At 47.4% G+C, this 19156-nt stretch overlaps 1 protein-coding gene across 2 annotated transcripts in view; it reads left to right on the top strand.

Moving 5' to 3' along the window:
* Positions 1-18587, top strand: part of CFAP251 (cilia and flagella associated protein 251) — a 30835-nt gene extending 12248 nt beyond the window's left edge. For both annotated transcript variants that reach the window (XM_053280166.1, XM_053280167.1), the window contains exons 10-22: positions 1835-2046; positions 3085-3276; positions 3741-3988; positions 5458-5609; positions 5814-5987; positions 7137-7321; positions 7515-7629; positions 8786-8949; positions 12351-12441; positions 12629-12772; positions 13886-14114; positions 15999-16100; positions 18261-18587. In XM_053280166.1, coding sequence (XP_053136141.1) covers positions 1835-2046; positions 3085-3276; positions 3741-3988; positions 5458-5609; positions 5814-5987; positions 7137-7321; positions 7515-7629; positions 8786-8949; positions 12351-12441; positions 12629-12772; positions 13886-14114; positions 15999-16100; positions 18261-18415 — 2163 coding nt within the window. In that variant the 3' untranslated portion in view covers positions 18416-18587. The remainder of the gene's footprint in view (positions 1-1834; positions 2047-3084; positions 3277-3740; positions 3989-5457; positions 5610-5813; positions 5988-7136; positions 7322-7514; positions 7630-8785; positions 8950-12350; positions 12442-12628; positions 12773-13885; positions 14115-15998; positions 16101-18260) is intronic.
* The last annotated feature ends 569 nt before the right edge of the window (positions 18588-19156 follow it).

Below are 19156 nucleotides of genomic sequence, written 5' to 3'. Positions count from 1 at the left end.
AGGCTTTACTGCCATTTTCCTGCAAGTTCGAAGTTGTCTAAAAAAACAGATGCAAAAAGTGGATTTTTTAACCCCGGATATAAATCAGGCTACAGTCTAATGCACAATGAAAAACCCGAATTGTGTGTGAAGTGCACCCTGATAGTTCACAGGGATTTCAGGGTAAATTTGGCCAATATGTGAACACACTCCTCCATTCTGGAACTAAAAGCTAGGTGTGGCAAACCTCCAGCTGTTTTTATCTCCCTTTACTCATATTCTCTTCCCTCCCCCCGCCCCACCAATTTACACTGAACTGGCAGTTGTTGAATTAGTCTTGAGAACGAGGAGTTGCCCTCTGACCATCAGCTGTCCAGTTGAGCAACTGACAACTTATGAGGGACATTTTGGAAGCGGGTGCAGGACAGAAATATGTGCTGATGTTGTAGCTGGTTAGCAGAACTGCTGCTTTGTAAGGCAGGGCTTCGGCATCCTGAGAAGATTCTTCAGAAGAGTCATCCCTGCTGGCAGCGAAAAAGAGGCTGCTACCTGCCTGGGATGGTTTATGTTTTATGCTAGAAATTTGCCTGGGAGCTCTGCTCTCTTTGCAGGCAGATGTTCAGGAGTGTTTGCTTTGGCCTGAAATGAGTCTATTCGCTGATCAGGAATACTTGTTATCCTTGTCAGAAATTAGCCCAGGAGCCCTGCTCCTTTTGCTGCTAGAGCTGGCACTTTCTGCCACAGGGCATATGATGCTTAGGTGGGGGTGGTAGCCAGGGGCTGTCTTTGCACAGCTTCAGCTAGTGTGCCAAGCTGTGTCCCTTTCTCGAGAAGGTAGATCTGGCCACGGTTACTCATGTCACGATACAGCTGAGCTATTGCAATGTGCTCTGTGTGAGGTTGCCCTTGAAGAATATTCGGAAACTTCAGTTGGCACAGAATGCAGCAGCAGCAGGTAGGGAACTTTCTGGAACTGCTTGCTCGGAGTGCTGGTTATCATCTTCAAAGCCCTTAACAGTTTAGGCCCTGGATAAGGACTGTCAGCTCCCAAAGGTCCCTGCCTATTCAACAAGGTCATCAGAGAGGACTCTGCTTCACATGCGAACATCGAGAGAGGCTCAGTTGTCATGCATGTGGGACAGGGCCTTCTCTGTTGTTGCCCCCAGGCTCTGGAATGCTCTCCCGGGAGGCGTCCGTTTTCTGTCCTCCGTGGCTCCTTTTATAAAGCAACTAAAGAGTTTGTTTTATTTGGCCAGGCTTTTACTCCTTAAGGGTTGCCAGTCTCTCTGCTCTCCTGCTGCTCTGTCTTTTTTTAATGGCTCTTGCTTTTGGGTGTGTTTATGGTTTTAATCACTTCTAATTGATTTTAATGTGATTTTTCTGGAGTTTTGTTGTATTTTAACGTTTTGTAAACCACCTTGGGGTGACTTTTCATGAAAGGCAGTACAGAAATTGATAGATATTATTCAATATTGAATCCAGATGCTAGCATAGCAAGAAAAGTTCATAGAGCAAAAGCTCTGTGAAACCCTGCTGCCTTGATGCAGGCAGGACCCGAAATGGGTGAGGTTCTTACCACAGTATAGAGAACCAAACACAAAGAAGTGTTGCCTGGCTGTGCCTCTGAAGCAAGTGTGAAGAGTTCCTTCCCAATGCCTGGATAATAGCCGCCCCCACGGACTGAAAATGCATTTCACATAGAAACGTGGCAGCCTATGAAGCCTCTCTTACTCTCTCCTTTTGAGCGACACTACTTCCGTAGTGGGTCGGTTTGTATTTCAAGGAGAATTGTGTTGGCTAGAGCACAGCATTTGCTGCATGTTTGTCTGCGGTTCCGCTTGTTTCTTTTCTCCAGACTTTCAACAAGACGGTGGGGAACTTTAGCCAGTCCCTCTTCCACTTCAGCACAGCACAAGCAATTACAGGGACCATGGAAGGCAAGATGGTGGTCTGGGATGCTGTTCCCTCCAAGGTGGCCGCCTTCTCTGTCAAACCGTTCAATATGAAAGCCATCAAGCTGATGCACCTGCAAAAGGATGGCATCACTGTTCTTGCTATCACGGACAGGTGTGTAGTTTCCAGGCCCATAGCCCAAGGGCTCTCAAACGTGGGTCCCCAGATGTTGGACTACAGCTCCCATCATCCCCAGCCCCCAATGGCCTTAGACAGATATTCTGTGGTGAGAGGAACTGGGAGGTAAGGCGAACATCACTGCAGAATAGCCCGGACACAAATCAGGTAGCCCCATCAGTTATTTAACGGCATGAATTCTTAGTAAGTAGTGTGTGAAGTTCAACCAGGAGAACTGGTCTTGTGGTAGGAAGCAAGACTTGTCCCCTTAGCTAAGCAGGGTCTGCCCTGGTTGCATATGAAAGGGAGACTAGAAGTGTGAGCACTGCAAGATATTCCCCCTCAGGGGATGGAGCTGCTCTGGGAAGAGCAGAAGGCTCCAGGTTCCCTCCCTGGCAGCATCTCCAAGAGAGGGCTGAGAGAGATTCCTGCCTGCAACCTTGGAGAGGCTACTGCTGCCAGTCTGTGAAGACAATACTGAGCTAGATAGACCAATGGTCTGACTCAGTATATGGCAGCTTCCTATGTTCCTATGTAACCTAGGAAGCTGCCTTATATTGAGTCAGACCCTTAGTCCATCTAGCTCAGTACTGTCTACACCAGTGATCTTTACTATTTTTACGGTGGGGGCTGCAGCTGCCAAAAGGGCTCGTTCCACAAGGGGAGGGAGGAGGGGGGTCGTTGCTGTGGCTGCAGTGGTGGAAGGAAATCGAGAAAGTGTGCGGGGGCAGAAGAAGAGAGATAGAGAGAGACTGCCACAGCAGACAGCACCTGCAGGATCTACATAGTTAATGCTGCCTAGCTACCTTTCTATATCATTTGACTGTTGGAGCTGAAAGTTGGCATATTGCAATCCACTTAGAGACTTTGGTAGTGGGTGGTAGACAAATATGTTAAATAAATAAAATTACATAGTTTTTCAGTGACAGTAGTTGGTGTAATACCTATCATGTCATCCAATTTTTGTTTAAAACGCTTAATGCCTGGGAACCAACATTATGTCAGATTGCTGAAACAAATGATTATCCTTTTCAGGAATTTTGTGACTTGTGATGTCAAAGGCCATGTTAAATTCTATGACGGAGACCTGCAGCTTCTGCATTGGTACAGCCAGCTTAAACTGGGGTGCATCAGGTCTGTTTCCTTCTCCAAGAAACCAATGTGTCCCGTGGACATTTCCAAATTTCCTGCTTCTTGTACCTTATCAGGTCAGCCCTTCGTTGTCAGGTGAGAACTTAAGGTAATCCCAATTTTATGGGTAACAATATTATTTCTGAAATCATTTCTAAAAACCCAGTGGTTGACATATATCATGTTAGAGAAATTGACTGCCCCAAGAAAAACTGTGCTGTGAGTAGATAATCTAAGTGGTAGAACCACCACCACCCCACAGGCACAAATCATGGGCTTCCAGAAAGTTCCTCTGTGCAGCAGGTCGCACTGTAATGAGCATTGCTGCTTAAGAGCACTACTGCAATCCCCCATTCTGCCCCCCTTATGTTTGTATAGACAAAAGAAAAGCCTTTTCTCAATATGTAATTAATTTGTGGAACTCACCGCTACTAGATGTGGTGATGGCCACTGGCTTAGAATCTTCAGGTAGCTGTTTGTGAGTCACCCAGGGAACCATTGAGGTTGAGAAATGGAACAGGTGAATTTTCAAAATCAATCTAATCTCCCCCATGGTACAGGAATTTTATCCTCTCCACATCCGACGCACTAGTGGTTCATGTCTGGACGGAGGGACTCAAAGTGACCAAGTGTCTGGAGGAGCCGAAGGATATGGTCCATGCCATCACCTGCCACCCAAGCAAGCCTCTCATGGCCAAAGGGAGTCACTGCGGGCTCCTAAAAGTGTGGAACTATAAGCTCAACAAATACCTGGTCAGCCGAATCTTTAAGGGCGAACGGATTCAGAGTCTCTGCTACAACCATGATGGTACTGATTTTCACTCCCTTCTTCCTGGGCAGTGGGATGTCTTGTCTGTAGCTTGCTTTGGAGGAGAGAGGATTGGATTCTGCTGGCGAAAACTCTGTATTAAAATTCTGACAAGTGACTGGAGCAGGTCACATGTGAACCCAGCAGCATGCACACCAGCAGTACTCAACCTTGGGTCACCAGTTGTTGTTGGACTACAACTCCCATCAGCCTTAGCCACAGTGGTTAAAGTTGTGCCGTCAAGTCGGTGTCGACTTGTGGCGACCACAGAGCCTTGTGGTTGTCTTTGGTAGAATACAGGAGGGGTATACCATTGCCTCCTCTTGCACAGTATGAGATGATGCCTTTCAGCATCTTCCTATATCGCTGCTGCCCGATATAAGTGTTTCCCATAGTCTGGGAAACACAACAGCGGGGATTTGGACAAGCAACCTCTTGCTCCCTAGGCAAGTTACTTCCCCGCTGCACCACTAGGTGGCCAGCCACAGTGGCTGAAGGCCATTAAATATCTGTTTTTTTGGTGTGTTCTAAATTTTACAGAGCTAAGTCGCTTCCACACCAGCATTTTAGTCTCAGATTGACACTTTTTGCTCATATATTTTTTTAAACGACAGCATTGCCAGCCCATTGTGTGCCGATGTTTCCTGTCCTCCCTCTCATCTTTTTTCAAACCTGATTTGTGGGGTTTAAAATCAAATTAAATGCAATTGCAGCGCCAGCCTGTCCAGTATGAACCCAGAAAGCTCTAAGTGAGGTCTTTTCAGGCAACTGTGCCTTTAATTAGAAACTTCTTCCACATATCTTCTGCCTCTAATTGCTCCGTGCTCAGTGTGGCCAATTAATCGCCCCTTAATCAGATCCTGTTCCCTGTGAAGGGGCAGTTGATCAGCTGTGCCACTGCCATGCTGAACAGGATGCAATTAGAGACAGAAGCCACAAGAAGAAAGCTTTTCATAAACATTGCAAGGAATCTTTGCTGAATGGGACTGACTCCTGAATAGACATTGTAAAAAGATTTTGGCTGGGAGGACAGGCACTGCTGGATAATACAGGGCTATGTGGAACCACAGCCACCTAATGGGTCAGTAGGGAAGCAACTTGCCTAGGGAGCAAGAGGTTGCCGGTTCGAATCCCCGCTAGTGTGTTTCCCAGAATACGAGAAACTCCTGTATCAGGCAGCAGCGATATAGGAAGATGCTGAAAGGCATCCTCTCATACTGCGCAGGAGATGGCCATGGTCAACCCCTCCTGTATTCTACCAAAGACAACCACAGGGCTCTGTGGGCGCCAGGAGTCGACACCGACTTGATGGCACAACTTTACTTTACTTTATGTGGAACCACAACTTCCAGCGAATTGAGGAAAAGCTCCAGCAGCGCTGAAGGGCCAGGCATGGAAACATCTGTAGATGATCCACCTTGCTAAGCTGAGAGACCTAGGAAACAGCTATTGTCCAATGTGCATTTTAGGCTCACTTCTGGCGGCTGGCTTTACCAATGGAAGCGTTTACATCCTGGATTCAATATCCCTGGAAAATGACTGTCCGGAGCCTTTCCGGGAATCGAGAGCGGCTATCATTCACATGAGCTTTTCTCACCAATCCCAGTATCTCGCCACTGCAGTGAGTACTTCCTCCTTCCTCGAGCATTGAAGTCGCGGCTCTTGGCTCCAGCAGGGCCCCAGGGGCTGTGCCGCGTCTCCACATGGCCTGTCCATTCTGGTGGCTCTCTGTGGCAGAAGCCGAGCTCGAAAGAGCCCACCCCTGAACATTGGCCCTTAAAGCACCGCTTCACTGGCACCGAGTGATCTTTCTGTTTCCTTTCAGGAAGAAAACATTTCTGTGACCCTTTACAAAAAAAGCCTGGTGGACGAGGTGGCCGTCTGGGAGCGCCTGGCCGCTCTGCACTCCCATTACAAGCCGATCTGTGCTTTGCTCTTTGGGGTGTACTTAGATAGTGATGAGCCACGGCTTCTGAGTCTTGGGGAAGACAGACTTTTGGTAAGCCCGCCTTCTGCTCTTGACCATTGCATCCAAAATAGACTCGCCATCTCCCCCAGAATTTAGGGTAGACCCCAGATTTGGAAACACCTGGGGCTTTTTAGTTTAGAAAAAAGACAACTGCGGGGAGACATGATAGAGGTCTATAAAATCATGCATGGTGTGGAGAAAGTGGAGAGAGAGAAATTCTTCTCCCTCTCACACAACACTAGAACCAGGGGTCACCCCATGAAATTGATTGCCAGGAGGTCTAGGACCAACAAACGGAAGTACTTTTTCACACAATGCATAATCAATTTGTGGAATTCTCTGCCACAAGATGTTTTGACATCCAACAACCTGGATGGCTTGAAGAGGGGTTTGGATAACTTCATGGAAGAGAGGTCTATCATCGGCTACTAGTTGGAGGGCTATAGGCCCCCTCCAGCCTCAGAGGCAGGATGCCTCTGAGTACCTGTTGCAGGGTAGTCACAGCAGGAGAGAGGGCACCCCCTCAACTCCTGTCTGTGGCTTCCAGCGGCATCTGGTGGGCCACTGTGTGAAACAGGATGCTGGACTAGATGGGCCTTCTTGGGCCTGATCCAGCAGGGCTGTTCTTATGTTCTTATTTTGGCTCCTCCACCTGGCTGCTAAATTCTACCCAGATTTACATGGATTTCAAATGCGTTGCCCGGATTTTACTCTGGATAAATAAAATGCCAATTAGTTGCATTTTTAGTTGCATAATTTTCATAATATGCAAATTAGGCCACCCGGATTTGGGAAGCTTGAATATGGCAACCCTAATCCAAAATGCAAAGGTCAAGAGCAGTCTCTCTTGTTGTTTTGTTCATTACCTTATTTTATTTTTTCCGTGTGGCATAACAAATCACATTACTTCTAGGTGTTAGAAGGCTCGTCCATCGAGTCTGGATTTCCATGGCTTAGAAATCTCCAAAGAAGATGCCATGGGCATTGCCTTATTATTTTTACCACTGGTGTCCATTACACACATTTGGCTGCCAAGAAATCAAATGATAAACATGGAAAACCGCCTTGGGGTTTTCTTTTAATGAAAGGCGGTATATAAATGTAAAAATAAAAATAAAATAAATAAATAAAAATGTGTGAACAATTCCATCACTGGGTCTATATTGGTTTCTCCCCCAGGTGGAATATGACCTGGAACACTGTGTCAAAGATAAACTGGCCATCATCCGAAGGGATCGCATTGAGCAGAGTGCAGTCCCCAGGTGTGTCGCCTGGTACCCGCCTCTCACAACTGAGTATTTTTTCTTCACTGCAAACGATCAGTACAAGATGAAGATGTATAACGTGACCACAAAGTTGTGCAGGTATGGTTGGTGGTGGGGGGTAGAGCCCAGTCCCATGAGTGCTAGTGGTGGTGGAATCTTTGGAGCTCTGTGTTTTTTGCACATATATGTAAAGCGATTGATTAGAAAGCCATTTTAATTTTGATTGAAGCCATTTTAAATGGTTAAAAGCCAGGTGATCCAATAGTTCTTGCTGCTGTTTCCATTATTTCAGAAAGACGGTTCTGGGACCCACATATGGCACCCCACTCGAGAAAATGCTAGTCCTCCCAATAGAAGAGGGCCAGGATCCTCAAAAACGGTACCTGGCATACATTACAAAAGATAAGGTAGGTGAAGCTCTTTAGGTCCAGTTCTGTAGCTCAGCAGTCCCCAACCTTGGGTCCCCAGAGGTTGTTGGACTACAGCTCCCATCACCCCCAGCCACAGGGGCCAAAGGTGATTGGGAGTGGTAGTCTAACAACATCTGGAGTTTCAGCCCAACCACATCTGGATTATTGGTTAGTCCAACACATCTGGGGACCCAAGGCTGGAAATCGCAGACCAACAACACCTGGGTTGGGAGCTGTAGGCCAGCAACATCTGGATTATTGGCAACCAACAATATCTGGATTGGGAGTTTCAGCCCAGCACCATCTGGATTATTTGCCAGACCAACACATTTGGGGACCCACGGCTGGAAATTGCAGTCCAACAACAACTGGATTGGGAGTTGTAGTCAACAGCATCTGGATTATTGGCGAGTCCAGCAACATCTGGATTACTGACTAGTCCCGCACCTCTGGGGACCCAAGGCTGGAAATTGCAGGCCAACGACGTCTGGATTGGGAGTTGCAGTCCAGCAACATCTGGATTATTGGCACATCGGACAATATCTGGGGAGCCAAGGTTGGGAGCCCCTGCTATTTCTCTTCCTGGGAGAGGCTCCCACAGTAGTAGTGGAACTAGTTGAACTAGTACTGGGATGGATAAGTTATGGTTGTGCACTCTCAAGCATGCCACCTGCTGATATCCCAAGTCCTCTTTTCTCAGCCAGAAAGCTCCCGTTGGAAACTGATGCCCAACGCCATATGGCTCTGGTTATTTTCCCCCCACCCCACCCCAGCATGCTGAAGCAAGTATTCAGGGGCTGAATGTGTGTTACTGTGGTAGGCTGTAGATAGAGAGCCAGTCAGAAGCTGCAATGGCACAAGCATTTTGCAAGGATAACAATGGCATCTCATGCCAATTTCTATTATCTTGAAAATGAAGGAACCTCCCCACATCTCCGTGCACATGTGGAGACTGGCCTGCTGTCCTCACTAAGCCTCTGAGTTAAATTCCTCAAGAGGCATGATGGGATTTCTCCCTTAGCTTATTTATGAAAGCTGGTGGCTGAGAATTCATAGCTGCACGCCAGAATCAAGGCCAGCAGCCTGCTTGGGTTGTGAAGTGGACTTGGGAATCTTGGGGGGATTGAGTCTGGTACTCTTTCTTACTCTCCAGGTCGGCCTGCAAATTTTGCCAGTTGATGGGAACCCACACAAGTCCTCGGCTTTCAATTGCCACCCAGCTGGTGTCTCCAACTTAGCCTGCTCCTATGAAGGGGGTCACCTCTTCACGTCAGGGGCCAGCGACTTCAGTGTGATGAAGTGGGACATTAATTTAATGTAAGTCATGGCTTCGCTTCCTCTTCCCTCCAAGTGGAAGATGCATCCTGGAGCCCCTTCCTCCCTCCTTCCAGTCCTGCCTACTCCATGAACAGATCAGGACTTAGCAGGAGCTCTGCCTTAGTCGCCTCCAGACAAGACATGTTCATATGGAACGTTGGTGTCTTGATTATGTGTTTCATATACGCTTGATATGAAGAACATAGAAGAAGATCATAGGAAGCTGCCATCTACGGAGTCAGACCCTTGGTCCATCTAGCTCAGTAATGTCTACACAGACTGGCAGCAGCTTCTCCAGGGTTGCAGGCAGGAAGCTCTCTCAGCTTTATCTTGGAGATGCTGCCAGGGAGGGAACCTGAGGCTTTCTGCAGGCAAGCAGGCAGATGCTCTCTCCAGAGCGGCCTCATCATTCCCTAAAGCAGGGGTGCAGAACCTTGGCCCTCCAGCTGTTTTTGAACTACAACTCCCACCATCCCCAGCCTGTGCCTGCCTGCCTGCATAGCAAAGGGAAACAGGAGGAGAAAGCTCTCTCAGGATGTCTTAATTTATTATGGAACAGAAATGGCCAAATGCTTCTTCCAATATTTCAGATAAGCTGAAGTAATGCTTTCTACATTTCCGAAGATATGAGAATGTTGCTCATTTTGTTTGGAAGATAAGAAACTGTTTGCATGCTTATTAGCATCTGCCAAAGATTTTGCAGGAATGGTAAATTTTGGACAGAAATGCCCACTGCCCCTTGACATCCTCAGTGGTTGTCTGGTGGTGGTTCTGTGTTGGCTGCTGTGAGGGGTTATTGGGCGGAAATGTGCCTTGAGGCTTTCCTAACAATCCCTTCCACCTGTGGGGCATGGTTAAGGGTGTTCTGCTATCTAGCATCAGGGCTAACAGAACAAATTGCCCCCGTTAACTGAGCAAAGAGGCACCTTTTTAAAGTGGCGGTTCTCTTCATTTATCAGGGGGAGAGCAACTGGCCCTATCCATCCCCAGCACAGCATCCCTCCCATGGCTGTTGCTGGGGTCTGTCTTGTGTTTCTTTTTTTGGATTGTGAGCCCTTTGGGGACATGCTGCCATTTTATTTATTTATTTATTTATTTATTTATTTATTTATTTATATGTAAACTGCTTTGGGACTTACTGTTGAAAAGCAGTATATTCATATTCGTTATCGTTATAGTATAGCTGCAACCGTGGTTGTGTTAATTCTTTTCCAAGTGTGCACATGCATACACATGCACTCCCCTTGGGTTTATGTGGCTTAATCAATTGGAGGTCCAGCGTGAGCAAGATTTAAATGAAGGCAGCAGAATATAAATGAACTTCCTTTATCTTTGTTGGCTGGGATGCAGGCAGCACTCAAGGCCTCTGTAACTTGTTTGTGGAGGAAGGCTCTTTATGAGCTAATTAGCACTTTACGGCTGCCTCTGGCATCTTCTGTGTCTCCGCAATATTTAATGTCCAAGTGTAACTGAATTATATACAAAAGCATCAAGTGTCTGGATAATGGGAGTCCAGGGCAGAGGTGCACAGATGCAAATTTATGCTGTGTTTTGAGATGGGAGCAAGGAGGAATCTTGGTCACCAGTGTGTTATCCATGGCTATGTTAATTGTGGAAATTTTCTATTGCAGCCCTACTAGAGATTTAAACCATCTTAGCTGCAGTGCGTTCCCTCCCAATGCATCCTGGGAATTATAGTGTTGTGAGGGTGGTTAGCATCCCTTGCCCTTTGAGGGAACAATAGTTGATACCTTGATAACTTGGTCCAGAGCCATGACAGTTAAAAAGGCTTCACACTGTTTTGAACTTACAGTATAGACATGCCCCAAGGTTTGGATTCCAAAGGTAACGTCCTTATGAAACTACACATGCACAGTCTCCCATGGCACCTGAGATTGTGGCAGTAGTGGCCACAGGGGCTGGGGATAGGTGGTCAAAGCCCTGGGCCACCAGTCAGCAGATAGGACAGGCCTACCTGAGAGAACTGAGTTTACATCAGAATAGACCATTGCCCTTTATTCAGTGGCTGCGGTTACAAGTAGAGAGTTCAGGGTGTGCACAGATTTTCATGCGCAGGTTCTTCCACCTACAGAAGAGGACATGTGCATGCCTGGAGATTTGTGTGCACATTGGCGTCCCATAAAGTTTTAGAAAAACCCCTGTATTTGTCATCATCCACCTTTTTGTTTATGCCAGAGTATGTAGACTATCCAGTTAACCAGAAGTCTTCATCAGGCGTGGGGGGAATGAACTCCTCTTTGGACAACACAGGCAATGCTTCGGATTAGAGGTTGCCTTTTTATTGGTTTGTGTCTCCTAGGAGTTATTCGCAAGTGGCTTCATGCTGTGGGGTAAATGTTGAGCGAAGCCACTTCAAAAGCAGCCCCTCCCCTCTGCTCTTGGGTTTGCTTTTGATGCAAGTTCACATGGCAGGCATCCATATTTCCCTTCTAGCCAATTGGGTGGGGGGGGAGAGAGATTACTAAAGAGCTACATCTGCATTTGTAAAGAGAGTATCCCTCTTATCATGCTAATTACTCTATGTCAGTGCCTCTCCATTTGCAGAAAAAGTAGCTTAAAACCAGCATTTTAAAAACCCAGAAATACCTCAAGATAAGCTAGAATTTGCAAGACAAAGCCCAACTTGTGTGCGAAGGGACTTCGGGGTAAGTTTGGCTGGTATGTGAAAACATGCACTCTCTCCAGAAGGAGATTTGGGGTAGAAGCCCATCAAAAGCCTCCTAGAAGTTTTTCACACCTGGCTTTTAGTTCGTATCTCCTCCAGAATGGAGGTGTGCATTCACATACTGGCCAAATTTACCCTGAAATTTCTGCGAGCTATCAGGGAGCACTTCACACACAATCCGGGTGTTTCATTGCGCATTAGAGTGTAGCCCGATTTATATCCAGAGTTAAAAAAACCACTTATAGCATCAGTTTTTCGAGGCAACTCTGAACTCACAGTAAAGCCTTGCAGAAAACCTGCGGTACAGCCTGCTGCCTGGGAAAGCGCAATGCTTGAACACAAACCAAGCGGCAGGAAGCACACTTCTCTCCTCGGCTCATCTTGGGGCGGGTTTGGAGGCTGAAAGATTTAATTAACTTAATTTAAATTAAATTGATCTGGAGGAATTGATGGGCCTCATTATTTCTGTGCGGGTTTTTAAAAATTGCTCGGAGTGCCTAGAGAGGGGGATGTGGCTCTTTTATGTATATCTTTTTCTTTTTATATCTTAATTATCTTGCGGTGTTTTTTAGTACTGCACCTCTTGAAGTCTGTGCAGAGGCTGGGAAGAATTTTAATTTGTAAGAGATGTATTTCAGTGCAATAGGCAGCAATGGTGAAGAGAGACTTCCCCGAGTGCTGATGGTGTTGTCCCCCCACCCCCCACTCCCCACAGAGCTCTGGAAGCAGCTGCTTTTCTGGGTGGCGAAGACCTGATTCCATTTTACAACTTGCTGGAAGGTGGCCGAGAGGGTGAATTCTTCAAGGTAATTTCAAATTGCATTCTTTGATGGCTGCATAGGATTGATCTCCGACCTTTGGATGCAAGTGCCTTCAAGGTGGCTTAAGGCAGTCCATGCAAGTAATGAAAGGCCAATGCTGTGGTTGCAAAGAGAAAAACAGCCGAGTCAGTAGACAAAACTCTGCTGTGTTTGGTGTTGTATCCCCTTCCAGGAGTTGGAAGACTATTTTTACTACGCACAGCTGTGTCATCAAGGGATCGACACCATGGAGCCTAGAAAGGTGTCCACACACATCCCCCTGGAATGTGTTCCATCTGTCATGCGAGCGATGGGATTTTACCCGACAGAAGAACAGGTCAGTGCGTCCTTTAGATAGCTGTGGGATCAGGGGTGTCACAAGGTTGGAGTGGGCCCAGAGATGAGATTTTGAAATGGACCCCCCTGTCACTGCCTTCCTCTCCTAATACAAGAGGGGTAGGAGGAAGGGGAGGGAAGAGAGAGAAAAAATATCATCCAAGATACATGGAGGAAAAGTCCATGGGATGGAGTGGGGCCCCTGGAACTCTTTAGAGCACAGTCATGATAATGCTCAACACAGTCCAATGCAATGACCAGCCTACAGAGGACCTTTTTCATTTAAGCAGCACAACAGCCACGTTCATCTTCATCATTACCACCACCCCAGCCCACTTTTCTTACCACCACCCAAGCCCACTTATCTTACTTTAGTTTTCTGACTTTCTTACTCTTACTTGACTTTCTTCCTTTGGACACTCATCAAGCAGCACTTGGGGGAGGGGGCAGCAGCAGCACTTGGGGGAGAGCTAACCCTGTCTCTGGGCTGAAGCCCACCAGGAGAGCTGGTCTTGTGGTCACAAACATTAATTGTCCTCTTTGCTAAGCAGTGCCTGGTATGTGTTTGGATGAGAGACCATGTGAGTCCTGTAAGATATACCATTTGGGGGTGGGGTTGCTCGGAGAAGAGCTGTTGTTCCCAGGCTTGTTTCTGAGAAAAGCAACCCAGGAATGAAGGATTGACTAGGAAGAGGTCAAAAAAAGAACCAATTTATTTAATAATGAATGAAGCCTGGGCAGGCAGGTGGGGGAAGTCATGTGACTTGTCTCTGAGGGGCCCCTTGAGGCAGTGGGCCCTCAGACAACTGTCTCCCCTCGCCCTATTATAGTTACGCCCCTGTGTGGGATAGTGGCACAGTGGGGAAATGCTTGACTAACAAGCAGAAGGTTGCCAGTTCGAATCCCCGCTGGTAGTATATTGGGCAGCAGCGATATAGGAAGATGCTGAAAGGCATAATCTCCTACTGTGCAGGAGGAGGCCATGGTCAGCCTCTCCAGTACTCTACCAAAGACAACCACAGGGCTCTGTGGGCGCCAGGAGTCGAAATCCACTTGACGGCACACTGCAACTTGACGGCTGCAGCGTCTGATGAAGCCTCTTTATTCCTTTTAGATCGAAGACATGCTAAATGAAGTCAAGTTCAGCGACTATCTGGAGACTGGGAAGCAAGTGACCAAGATCAATTTAGGGGACTTTATCAGACTCTACATAAACCACCGGCCAGCATTTGGGCTGTCGATAAAAGAAATACAGAACGCCTTCCAAGTGCTGGGTTATGAGAACGAGAACAGAGAGACAAGTATGAACAGGGATGACCTGCTGCTGCTGCTTCAGCACAGAGGTGGGCAGCATTGGCCTTGCAGCTGATTTGAGTGTCGTGTCCCAGTTGCATCAGTGCAGGAACTGGTGCGCCTGAAATCACAAACATGAAGGGAGGCAGGGGAGTTGTCCAGCTAAGAGGGGATGCTAACACCATTCGAGACACAAGTGCTGAAACAGCAGGGGGAGCTGTCCACAAGTTAGTCAGGACACAGGAGCTGGGCAGGGACTTTTACACACACAGCAGGTTTTACCCTGATAACTTGGCAAAGAGGCACCTTTTAACACGGTGATTCTCTTGACTTAGCAGGGGAGAGTAACTGGCTCTATCCACCCCCAGCACAGGACCTCCAGTGACTGTTGCTGGTGTCTATCTGATGTTTCTTTTTAGATTGCGAGCCCTTTGGGGACAGGGATCCACCTTATTTAAACCGCCCTGAGCCATTTTTGGAAGGGCGGTATAGAAATTGAACGAATAAATAAACAAATAAAATGCTGCCAGGTTACGGGGAGGCTTTACTGTGAACTTGAAGTTGTCCCCCCCAAACTGCACAAATAGTGGATTTTTTTTACTTTGGATATAAATCAAGCTACACTCCTAACACACAGTGAAAAACTCGAATTGTGTGTGAACTGCTCCCCGAGAACTCGCAGGGACTTCGGGGTAAATCTGGCCGATATGTGAACGCACCCCCTCCATTCCGGAGGAGATGCGGGTTAAAGGGCTTTAAAAGCCCCATGTGAAAAACTTCAGGAGAGCTTCAAATGAGGGTTAAGGACTTGGTAAAGGAATTGGGGGGAGGGAAGTTAAATGGGCTGAAAACAGCCCGACCTGTCATTTGGGAGGCAGGCAGGACTGTGGGAGGAGCTCTCGCTGCCGTCTCCACCATCATCCCACTGCGCATGCGCGTGAAGATGGCCCAACAACCTGTCATGATTTGGGAGGCAGGCGGGCCCACTAGGCGTTTGTACAACAGCAGTTTTAAAAGTAGAATTAACTTTCCCCCGTCCCCCAAATGCAAGTGGCGGATTATTAACACATGGGCAAATTTGCCGCTCCTCAAAATTTGCTGCTTTAGGCAAGTGTCTACTTTGCCTATGCGTTAATCCACCACTGAATTTACCCCGAAGTCCCTGCAAGCTATCGGGGAGCACTTCACATGCAATCTGGGTGTTTTATTGCACATTAGAGTGTAGCCTGATTTATATCCGCAGGGGCACACCAAGATAATTTGGGTGTCCAGACCCCCTGACGTGTGAGCGCCCCCCCCCCGAGCATGAGGCTGCCCGAAACCTCCTTTGGGGGGCCCACCCCACCAACCTCTGCAGGTTTTTCTTTTTTAAGAACTTCTGACTGTGGCCAAGAGGTGGATGTTAGAGATCCTAAACTGCGCAGTCGTGCTTCACACTTGGTTAAAGATGTTGGCCTGAACAGATGTGGCCGGCATCCCTCCGGTCTCTCCGCCACTGGGGGAAGGGGTGTAGAAGGGAGAAGGACTGTTCCACTCCCCACCACCACCACCCATTGGTCACGGTAAAAAGTAGAAACAAACAAACCCGGAGGTTTGGCAGGGCGGGCGCATAGTGGCTGCCGTTGCCCCCTGGCCATTTGGAGGCCCCTCCCGAACCTTGGAGGACAGGACCGGGACCCCAAGGTCCGGGGGCTCGTGTGCCTCTGTATATCCGGGGTAAAACAATCCACTTCTGGCATTACCACTTTTTTTTTTTTTTTTTGCAACTTCGAACTTGCAGTAAACCTCACAGTAAAGCCTGCTGTCTGGGAAAGCTCCTGGTCCCAGGCTGTACTGGCCTGGGAGCTTTGGAGGGTCTCCTCTTCTGAAGAAGTCCCCTCCAACTCGGACTCTGGGAGCTGGCAGTCTTAACACATTTACCTTCCTTGACACAGGAGAGCATTTTACAGAGGAGCAGCTGGCAGAATGCCTCACCACTTTGCTGGGCATGAATCCCGAGGGAGGGCGCTCAGAGGTTGGCACCTACGATCCCACAGGTACTCCGACAGCAGTGTTGCAAACACAAACCTACAGAGCTGGGCTGTAGGTTCACCGTGTGGCGCAGCCCTACAAATGGTAACGCGGTCACTGACTTGGTTCCAGTGAACAGGACTGGTGTCCACAAGCTAAATGCATTGACTAGCAAAATAAGCCCCATTGATCTCAGTGGAGCTGAATTTTCCATGTAAATACATTTAGGATCATGTCTAGATGGCTTGGCGGGCAGGGACCCTTAACTGTACTGCACACTTCTCACAGAGAAGCCTGTCTTTGCGAATGCTGCCCTAAATAAATAAATAAGCCAGGAAAAGCTGGATTTTGTCGCTGGTATAAAGCATGCAAATTAAGCATACTTGCATGCTTAAGAATTTATTCTGCAATTTTTGCTTTCTGTTTTGCATAGTTTATTTTGATTCTGCCAGCCATAGTGGGGAGCAAAGAGGAAAGGGGGGGGTATTAAATGCCGCCACCCCCATCATAGGAACATAGGAAGCTGCCATTTACTGAGTCAGACCCTTGGTCCATCTAGCTCAGTATTGTCTTCAAAGACTGGCAGTGGCTTCTCCAAGGCTGCAGGCAGGAACCTCTCTCAGCCCTATTTCAGAGATGCCTCCAGGGAGGGAACTTGGCACCTTCTGCTCTTCCCAGAGCGGCTCCATCCCCTCAGGGGAAGATCTTCCAGTGCTCACACTTCTAGTCTCCCTTTCATATGCAACCAGGGTGGACCCTGCTTAGCTAAGGGGACAAGCCATGCTTGCTACCACAAGACCAGCTCTCCTCTCCATCACTAGAAATCTTCTTCAGCAACCCATCTGCCTTCCGTCATGCACTAACCATTGCCCGTACACTTTCAAGCATGTTTGGAATTCATCAGGGATGGAAACTTGCTTTTGAAGGAAATGAAAATGACGAATCTTAGGAAGCGTAATTCTGTATGCAACATCACATTCTGGGCTCCCGTGGAGAATGAATGGTGAGAAGCGCATACATGGTTTTACTCATTACTTATTTAAAAGGGAGGAGCTGTGTTATGCCTTTGCAGTGTATCCGGGGCTGGCTCTGGCAGCCCTCAGGATGCTGCACAAGGCTCTTGCCGTCCCTGACCCTTTTTCATCATCCCTGACAGATCCACCGAAAGCCCCTTAACAGCTTGTTCCTAACCACATTGACTCAGAGATAAGCCACATTGATTCCCATTAGCCTTATTTCCCGTAAAGTATGTTTAGGATTGCAGCATTAGTGGCCCAGCTGTTTGTGACCCAGAAAATGGCTTCATTTCAAGGGAGGGAAAGGAGGTAGAAAGAAAACGGACTTGGCGATCCTTTAATACTGTCTAGCGGCACAAGGTATACTTAGAGCCCACAGGATGGGGCGGGGGGGAACCACACACACCTGAATTGCAACACTGCAAGTGGTGCGGAGGCATTTATTTTGGTTCAAGCAGTCCATACACTTCAGGCCACAAGAGAATCTGGGGTGAGCCTGCATTTTTCCATGCATTTCAGTCACAAATCAACCCTTTTTATCCTGTTTGCAGCTGAAATAGACGTGCATGAATTAACTGCTGCATTGTCCACAGCTTTATGGATGCTGATTTCTGGGCTAACAATATTTTAAATTATTACAATACAAGTTGGTTTTTGTCATAATTTATCTTTGTAAGCGGTTTTGAATATCTTGTTAATTCTAAGAACAAGATATAAATATCCTAGGTACGTAAATGCATGTTAATTATAATGAACAAAGAGCTATTTAAAGGGTAGTTCATAGAACGGGTTTGCTAGGGAGTAGGCCTAATGTATACAGCCTCACAGTCTCTGGCCAATCTGGCCTTGGTGAAATCCCCCCTTGGCATCCATTAAAGTGCACAGCCAAGTATCTGTATGCATCCACCCAATCACCTCAAGAGAAAGCTGTAGCAAGCATGCATCCACCCAATGTCCTTTATTCCAGGGACAGGGTTTCTTAACCTTGGGCCCCCAGATGTTGTTGGACTACAACTCCCAGAATCCCCAGACATGGCCTTTGTGGCTGGGAATTCTGGAAGTTGTAGTCCAACAACATCTGGGGGCCCAAGGTTAAACAACCCTGCTTTATTCCATTCCACACATTTTTGTTTCCAAGTAATACCAAACCCACCCCCTCTTCTTCTCCAGGTGCTCAGGACTATATTGAGGAAGGAATTCCAGAGGAAATTACAGCAGCCCATTTCACTGTGGACATTCTTGGCTTACCCGTTCCGGAACCTCCGTCAAGAGAGGCAGAAACCACCAATGAACCCGAGAGCAGTACCCTGACATCAGATTCTTAAGCGCTGTGGATTATCCTCCATCTTTCTTAGTTGCTGTAACAGCCTATTTCCCCTGAAGTACCTTTAGAAATTATATCCTTGTTTGACATGACATCTACATTTTATGTCATGGAATATAATTTAAATTTTTTTTTAAAAGACAATGGTTAATAAATGGTGGGCCTTTAGTAGAGCTTCATGTAGTTTTACATCTCTGGAAAGAATTCTTAGATGGGTCAACACAATAACTCCTTGGGCCAGCAGAGCGCTGGATACAGAATGCATTCAGGCAACAAAAACATTGCTTGAGTGTCCCAGTTAATACCCAAGAATGTTTGAAGCTTTCTGAGTTTAAATGAAGATGAAAACCAGCGTTCTTGTCCAGATCAGTGTAGGGTGATTCTATTAAGCACTGCCCCAAACTGCAATCCTGAGAAGCCATATAATAGCCTTGTTGGATCAAACCTGTCTCGTCCAGTACCCCGTTTCTCACAGTGGCCCACCAGAGCCAGGAGATGAAGGCATGCCCCCAGTTCTGCTGTTGCTCCCCTGCAACTGGTGTTCCAAGGTACCCTGTCTCTGAAGGTGGAGGCAGGTAGACAGTTGCATAGTATTCCCAAAGGAATGGGGTGGGGTGAGCACCTGAATTGCTGGGAATTCCGAAATGCAAGTCACGGGTGAAGAATATTGGAGTCTTAGCAAGACAGGTGCCAGAAGATCATTCTGAGACTGTGTGCACAGGAAAATGTGTTGGGTATGTGC

Source organism: Hemicordylus capensis, chromosome 15 (genome assembly GCF_027244095.1).
Source record: "Hemicordylus capensis ecotype Gifberg chromosome 15, rHemCap1.1.pri, whole genome shotgun sequence".
NCBI classification, from domain to species: domain Eukaryota; kingdom Metazoa; phylum Chordata; class Lepidosauria; order Squamata; family Cordylidae; genus Hemicordylus; species Hemicordylus capensis.
Note: the sequence above shows the minus strand (reverse complement) of the source record. Positions and strands in the feature narration are given on the sequence as shown.